Consider the following 8274-nt stretch of genomic DNA (forward strand, 5'->3'; position numbering starts at 1 on the left):
GCTATACCTTTTAGAAATTCTGGAAACCCTTCCGGGACTATCCAAAACATTTTTGGATCCATCCGAAACCATTTTGGTGCTCATTCTCTCACTCCTCTACTTATCATAATTACTACTCCCTCTGTTTCTAAATATAAGACTTTTTATAGACTCCAATACAAAGTACATACAGAGCGAAATGAGTGAATTTAGACTCTAAAATGCATCTATATACATCCGTATGTAGTCCATATTGAAATCTCTAAAAGGTCTTATATTTAAAAACGGAGGGAGTAGTTGTTAAGCGTGTGATCATACAGGTTCGGAAATAAACGGACATGACGCGGAACACTTTTCGGTCAGTAGTTAATAGCGGGATCTAGAAACCCTTGTTAACTCCCACATATTCATGAAGTTCTCAGGCGAACCTTTTGTTCCACCATTCCCTTTGCTTCGCGATACGTTAAAAAATCTGAGCCGAGATATTATCGGTATCCATATATGTACTGTTTGCGGAGTAAAATACAATAATGACATTTTTTTGGAGATTCATGTTGTATATAATAACTATTTGGAAGTTTATATGTATTAACAACTGATTACATAAGTAGACTATCGAGTAAGATAGTTTGATATCTTAATCATGACTATGATACGACGCCTATATTTATAGTCATGTTTACTCAATTCTAGCATTAAAATATCTTGTTAGGGATATAAAAGATGGGAAACTATATATTTAATAGCTTTCGATGCTAGGATAGAAAATCATGCACATAAAGATGAGGGCATAATTTAGAAAATTTAACTATAACAACCAAGATATTTTTGTTCAGTGCATACATGATACAACTCTAGTTTTCCATCGACAACACTTTTTGTTTCTTTTTCATTTTCACACCATGCTTCAATACTTGGTGAACAACTGAATTATTCTCGTCAGATTTCCATGCTGGTAATGTGTAGCAACATGAATACACCAAATACAAAATGCGTGCGTGAAAAATTTAGTGCTAGCAAGCTGTTTTTAAGGCAAAAGTGGAATGTTCCATCTCATTTTTGCGAAACAACCAATTCTTCTAAGCAACTATGTCGTTTCTTGACGATTATAAACGCAGCCACAACAGAAGAGGATTAATATATGTGATTGCATTGCGATCAAAGAGGCCTTTTCAAAATAAAATAAAATAAAATAAAAGATACTATAAGTTCACAATCGAAAGAAACATAGCGCAAAATTTGTTGTCAACACAATTCATACGACAACCAAAATAATGGACCCACTGAAGAAGAAGAAGAAGGAAAGCCGAAAAGGCATTACAAATGGAACTTGTTAGAGCAACTGGTCATCATGAGTGATGGACGCCAGAGCCGCTTGAAGAGGAAAAAAAAGGCCCACATATATTTCCGTAGATATTTAAAAGAGAATCTTGAAAATCGTGTGATCGATCATCGTGGACGCCATTATATTGATGGGTGGCCTACATGCCTTGTTCGACAAGGTAGTCGCCGAGCCTCTCCACCACCATGTTGCACTGCCCAGGGGTCATGGGCTCCTCGTAGGCGCCGACCACCAGCGCCTGCCCGGTCTTCTTGATGGTGATGCCTCCTGCTCCCTGCAGGTCGGATGAAGCGCAAATTAACATGACGAAGCACAGGGAACGATCAATCAATTTTCCAAAAACACGTAATAGTGGTAGTATAATTTTGGAAAGCCGAGAGATGCATGCATGCATGCATGTATACCTTCTTGCCACGGATGACAGCGCCAGGTTCGCCCTGGATAACCATGTACTTGGCACCTGCAACGAACATGCCGGTGGGGGCGAGGTGCCCCGGCTCGTCGAAGTCCTTCATGATGGCAGTGATCTCGGCGGGCGCGAACTGGACGCCACACAAGAACCAAAACCAACCAGCACCGTGAGATATGGGGAAAACGCATCTACGGGAGAGATCATACAGGAAATCTGAAGGAAGGCGGCCGGCATGCCGGCGGTGACCTGGGGGAAGTCGGCGCTCTGGGCCCAGACGGTGCCGTCGTGGCCGAGGATGGCCGCGGAGGCGAGGTGGTGGCCCTCGATGTCGCACATCAGGTGCTCGTCGACGTACGTCTGCCACGACATCTTGGCCGGCCTCGCGTTTGCTGCTTCCCGGAGCGTTCGAGGTGAGGAGGGAGGATTTCTCTGGGGGAGTGGCGATCGGAGTTCGTTGGTCTGGTGCGTGGATTGGGCGGTGGAGGCCATAAATAGAGGAGGGCGGGGGGCGGAAGAGCGGATCCCCGCGTCGTCCCAGCCACCCGTTGGCCCCTCGGCGCCCTTGCCCCTCGCCGTCTTTCCAGGGGATGCTTTGCTTGCGGACCTGCCCTGGCTTGGCTCATCGGTCAGGGCCCGTCGATCCATGGGCATCGGTTTTGCTCGAATATTCGGACCTCGCCACTCCATTTTGAGACGATGTAAACCGGCATAGAGCTTAGTTGCAAATTTGACGCGGGCCGCTGTTTGTTTTTCCGAACGTGGATGCCCTCACCTCCATAAACGCATTCACCCACGAACACTCAACCTTTATTAGCACCTGTGAGATCTTGAGCCCGTACAATATCTTGAGATTGATGAAGTCTTCGCGGGCGCTTCGTAATCAACAAGAACGTCTCTCCCACTGAACGGACATCCAGGGAAAGCCTGAATAAATTCAGCAAAATACGAACATAGATGTCAATTCTAGGATCGGCCGTTGTTTCAGTGATTTTTCATGGTTCCAAACAACTTATGTAGAAAAACACTTTGATAAATCATGACAGATAACAACTTAAAAAAAAAAGACAGACGACTAGCTTGGCATATAATGTAATCCAAACTTACAAACTAGAAAGAATTACAAGACAAAACCATAAGAATCCAATGTGGATTTAAGACATGTCTTCAATTCACGCACGCGCGCACACACACAATTGCTATATACAAACTCAAACTCACAAATCTCATCCCATTAAAACAAGAAACAACTAGCGTTACACTAGGGGCACCTACTATTTAGGACTGAACACAGTTCAAAATAAGGTTTAATTCCTGAGATCCAAATTGTGAAGGAAGCAAACTTGTGGAGTCGTTTTTTACCATGAACATTTGAAAAAAAAACATAAACATTTATAAAATGTCAGGATATTTATTAAATAAGTACACGAGGTGGATTTTGTTTTCAGTTTTAACACTTTCCCAGTTTTAAAACAAACTAACATAAAAATAATTAAATATAAGAAAACTAACAAACGAGCCATTTGGGCCCGGCACAAGTGCGCCCGTGTGGATGTTTCTGCTCACAACGTGAGGAATAGGAGGTATCGTCAAGTAGCTAGTGGGTGATATAGCTTGGGCAGAAATGCTATCGGTCGCTAGCTAGCGATTCCGTGATGTGCCGACTCTGTTTTTAGCTTTTCACATTTCAATGGCTCGTTCAATTCCTATACGGTTTGCTCTGGTTTTCTTTAACCCTTCGCCGTCTCCGTTTCTCCATTATAGGCCTTTATCATTTCCTTTCTCCCTTTTAATTTTTCTTTTTCCTCGTCTTCTATTCTTCTTTTCACCATTTTTTCATTTCTTCTGGACTTCTTTCTTTTGTTTTTGGTTCTTATTTTCCCTTTCTCTTCCCTTTTTCTTTTTATCCACAAAGATATACTTCCTCCGTCCAAAAATACTTGTCTCAAGCTTGTTCTTTAAATGGATGTATCTAGCACTAACTTGGTGCTAGATACATCCATTTGAGGGACAAGTTTTTCCGGACGGAGGGACTATTTTTATAAATAAATTTTAACTAAAGTATTTGATGATTTTTTTAGTACATGATGAACTTTTCTTAAATTAGAATGAACATTTTTAATATACATGATGAAACTTTTAGAAAACCTGATGGATTTTACGAACTTTATATTGAATACATGGTGAACTTTTTCTTCCCTATTATCTTCTTTATATTTTCCTTGCTTTTGTAAAAAAATCATTTTTATAAATATGATGTAAAAAATTTAATAATAGATGGTAAATATTTTCTAAATAAAAGACGGACATTTTAATATCCGCAATCACCGTTTGAAAAATTGTGATGATTGCTTTCACATACATGATGAAAAAAATCAAAATGCACTATGGATATTTTTCAAAAATTACATACACAATAGATTATTTTTAAATACATAATGGATATTTTTTATATACAACATGAAATATTTTCAAATACATGATGGGTAGAAAAAAATTGAAACACAATGAACATTATTAAAACACATTGCACTTGTCGTAAATACATGATGAATGTTTTTATACACAATGAACTATTCAAAATGCATGAGGGAAATTTAGTAAATTTAGCAAACTAAAATATTGTGCTCCCTCCGTTCACTTTTGTAAGTCATTTTAGACACCTGGAAATGGACTGCTTTGCATACTGTCTGAAATGTCTTCAAAGCCTTATAAAAGTGAACAGAGGGAGTTTTTTTTTAATAGTTCGAAATGTAAACAAAGGAGAGACAAAAAGTCAACGAAAGACAAAAAAAGAAGTGAAACGCGCCTATAGGAGATGGCAAAGAAGATCGGGCCACTGCTCGTAATGGGTCAAAACATTAGGGATGAGGCCGCAGCAAGTCGTGGGCCTCGCGATCGTCCGCCACCACCCACCCATAGCTTCGGGCTCCAAATTTCAATGAAAACCTCCTCAAACCGGGTTTTTTTATTTATTTTCATTTTTATTTTCTTTTACCTTTTTTATTTCGAGAACATTATTTTCATAGAATTCAATAAATGTTAACCGAATGCAAAATTTGTCCATAAATTAAAAAAACTCGTAATATTTTTAAAATGTTCATGAGTTTAAAATAATCATCCAATTCAAAATTCTAAATCCTAAACAATTTTTGAATTACAAAAACATTGTTTTGAATTTGCAAACATGTCTTAAAAGATCCAAGAACATTTTTTGAATTTCATGAATATTTTTAAAATTCGGGAACATTTTTTCAATTTAGAAATATTTTTCAAAATCACAAACACTTTCAAATTCAGGAACATTTGTAACCCACATTTTGTCAATTCTGGTAAATTTTTAAAAATCATGTAGAATTTGAATTCAATTTTATTAGAAATCCTGGAACATTTTTAATGAGGAAAAACAAAAACAGAAAAAAGGAAAGGCCCAAAGTCGCACCTGGGTGAGTGAGGGTCTATGTTACGTTGCATTCCATCGTGTGGGCCGAGGAATAGAAGCTCGTTCTGAATCTTCCAAGATGCTTCTTGTTGTGCTGTAGATAGGCCCAATGTGTCTTTATAGCGACATGCCTTATGGGATTTTTTGATAAAAGGAGGATTTGAGCTAAAAAGACAAATGATGAATTTTATTGGCTTAAAATGGTGCATCAAGAAGATACATAACACAATGATCACATACTCGACCTCTGCATAGCTAGAATGCACATATCTAACACCAACTTACACAAACGGGTGAAAACATGCTGACAACTAGCAAAGTCATATAAGACCAAATCTATGTGTATGCAAGGAAAAAGGAAAAAAGAACAAAGTGATTAGACATGCAAACGACAAACTACAATAATGACCATATCACATCAACCATCTCATGACTCCACATGGATGACGAGGTTTTTCATCAATAACGCCTTCAGCAAAGTAGTGACACTAAAGCGTCGCTGTCATCGGATCCAACTACAAAGCCAGAATCTCTGTGTTTCACCCTGAAAAATCAGTAGCAATGCCTTCAACAAGTAACGACATAAAGAAACATCGTCATTGCCAGGTATAACCACTCGGATCTGACCTAGACTTACGCCCCAGAGCTCGAGACCGGATGCTCAAGTAGCACCACCATCAAAGTCACTCATGTGTTGTTGCCACCATTTTTTTACGATCCCGGCAGCTACATGCAATGTGACCGATGCCGTTGCATAACCATCTCTCTGCGTCAAGCCATCGTCCTTAATTTGCATCCCACCGTCAAAGTCAACCACTGAATCCCGAAAGATGAACACTCCCAAAGATCTACCAGTGACCACCCCCATCGTGGAGCTATAGGAGGTCGTTGCAGCATAGTCTGTAGACACCCCCACCCGGCGGACTGGATCTGGACCACCACCACCAAGCCATGGCGCGTAATGCCGTTGGCTGGCCACCATCTATGAGGAAGGCTAACACCGCACTACCATGGTGCACCACCCAGCAAAGAGCAGAAGGTTTGGGCAGAGAACCTACCAGATCCAGCTGCTCGAGCCGGACCGCCTAATAGCGTACCCGCCGCGCCTCCTGGCCCATGTCCAACCACACACGCAGCTCAGCCACCAGTGGGAGACGCGTCACCGTGCCCCTCTGTTGCGCGATTCCGCCGCCCCTGCGTCAAGTGGCACAGCAGCAGAGCACCGAAAGCTTGTCGGCCTCCGAGCATCGTCAAATTCAGTGATCCTGCCGTTGTGCCCTCGTTGTAGTCGTTGTCTGATGCACTGCACCAGCCGCCACCACCGAGAGAAGCCCCGACGCCATCGTCCATTGCAAGGCCTTTGGCCGGCGACCTCCTACGGTGATGGCAAGGGGAGGAAGAGTAGACGGAGCTGGCGGCGAAGGAGCTAGTCACCACCCGTGCCGCTCAGGTGAGCGACGTGGGGGGCTGATCCAGTTTTCTCGGAGCGACCGGTTCGTTTCCACCAAAAAAATGGTTTATGTCTTATGGGCTTAACCTAACATGTTGTTGCCCTTCTCTATTCTTCCAGCGAAATCATTAGTTAAGATTAGCTTTTGCAAAGGTTCCTCTCATCTTTTCTGATGGCAGAAAGTGATGCATCACATGTGGTTTAGTTGTCGCGAGAGTTTTTATGGAAACTAGGGGGCCGTTCGGAAACTCTCCACTCCTAGCTCCACTGCGGGAGCGGAGCGGCATCTTGTGTAATTTGGGCGAGCAGCCAAATGGGCGATCCGCCCGCTCCGCTCCCTGGCGAAGGAGCGGAGTATTACCGAACACGGCCTAGATGACGACCCACATGTTGGTGTGAGAATTACTTGCTATATATTCGGTAAGATTTGATTATATGAACACAACTATTTGGATTAATAATATAATAATTGAAACTAAAAGTACATGTAATTATAAAATATTTGTTGAACATAAGTAGCATGATACAATTAAAATGTTTGAGCCTTGTGGAATGCATGTTGCATTTTGAGGTGGACCCTTGTCCATTTATAATTGTGTGATGAGGTGGCATAGTTGCATGTTGAGATATATATGTTAGTGTGGATGAACTACTTAGTTTTTTTTATCCACAGAAAGGATGGGCACGGTGGGTTTGTTTGTGATTTTATTTTGATATTTTCTTTAATAAAATCTTTTGAATTGTGAGCCCAAATTTAGAGTCACTTTCATTTTTGCATTCCTTGGCTGACATCTTCAAAACTAGATCACGTGTTGATAGATTTTTGACAAACTTTTCTTAACCAAAATTGAGATCCCATTCAGTAATAAACTGTGCTCCCAATGTGAATTAAACCGTGTCATCAACAAGCACCGATCTATGCTTCCCAACGTGTGCTCCCAAGCAGCACTAATAAGCGTGTTTTGAATGTGTACTCCCAATCAACACTAACATGTGATCCCTACATGTACTAATTTGTGCTCGCAAGTCAACTAACACGGCCTCTCACAGGGTGAAGCATAAATGTGGCCCCGAGAAAGCATAGCCTATGCCCCATGAGAGAGTACACATGTGCTCCACACAGAAAAACCGAGAAACCCAGAAAAAACTGGAAAAAAAACCTAATAGAATAGAAAACCAAAACTAGGAAAAATATCTAAAAACAAGAAGAAAAAACTAAAAAATGCATTAAAAAAACATGTGGAGCGCTGACGCACTCCAACGTGCTGAGACTACCCGTTGTCCAAGCTAGGGGTAATCCCCAATTAGTTGCTCCATTAGTCCTTCTTCCAGAGAGCGTGTGTTGTATTGTAAAAGCAAACTCTACGTTTTCCACACACACACACACACACACACACACACACACACACACACACACAAAGAGCTGTACGTCTTCCTGAGTTTGGGCCTATGGTACAGTTTGTGATCCGACAACGATATTGCTTCAGAACGCTGATTGAGCCCAGCACAAGGTCTGACCAGCTATGTCAAAGGATCATAGAAATCATCCATGCAGTTCCTTGCCTCCAAAAGAAAAATCCATGCAGTTCCTCGAAAAAAAAATCTAGTCTGCCACGCAGAGCACGCAAACAAAAACCAACCGAAAGAGCCCA

General features: G+C 41.4%; 1 protein-coding gene across 1 annotated transcript; it reads right to left on the reverse strand.

Moving 5' to 3' along the window:
* Positions 1-1197: 1197 nt before the first annotated feature.
* Positions 1198-2206, reverse strand: LOC123179474 (profilin-2). Its single transcript, XM_044591567.1, has 3 exons — positions 1980-2206; positions 1726-1863; positions 1198-1595 (listed from the first exon to the last, which is right to left on the reverse strand). The coding sequence occupies exons 1-3, from the start codon at positions 2100-2102 to the stop codon at positions 1461-1463; spliced, it is 396 nt and encodes a 131-aa protein (XP_044447502.1). The 5' UTR covers positions 2103-2206; the 3' UTR covers positions 1198-1460.
* Positions 2207-8274: the final 6068 nt, after the last annotated feature.

This window comes from Triticum aestivum, chromosome 1A, assembly GCF_018294505.1.
Source record: "Triticum aestivum cultivar Chinese Spring chromosome 1A, IWGSC CS RefSeq v2.1, whole genome shotgun sequence".
Taxonomy (NCBI): domain Eukaryota; kingdom Viridiplantae; phylum Streptophyta; class Magnoliopsida; order Poales; family Poaceae; genus Triticum; species Triticum aestivum.

What these genes read in the sequence shown, in the direction of transcription:
- LOC123179474 (XM_044591567.1), bottom strand. Translation starts at nt 2,102, where the DNA reads ATGTCGTGGCAGACGTACGTCGACGAGCACCTGATGTGCGACATCGAG. An exon ending in AGAGCGCCGACTTCCCCCAG is followed by an intron (nt 1,864 to 1,979) that starts GTCACCGCCGGC and finishes TGTGGCGTCCAG; the next exon opens with TTCGCGCCCGCCGAGATCAC. An exon ending in CTGTCATCCGTGGCAAGAAG is followed by an intron (nt 1,596 to 1,725) that starts GTATACATGCAT and finishes TCCGACCTGCAG; the next exon opens with GGAGCAGGAGGCATCACCAT.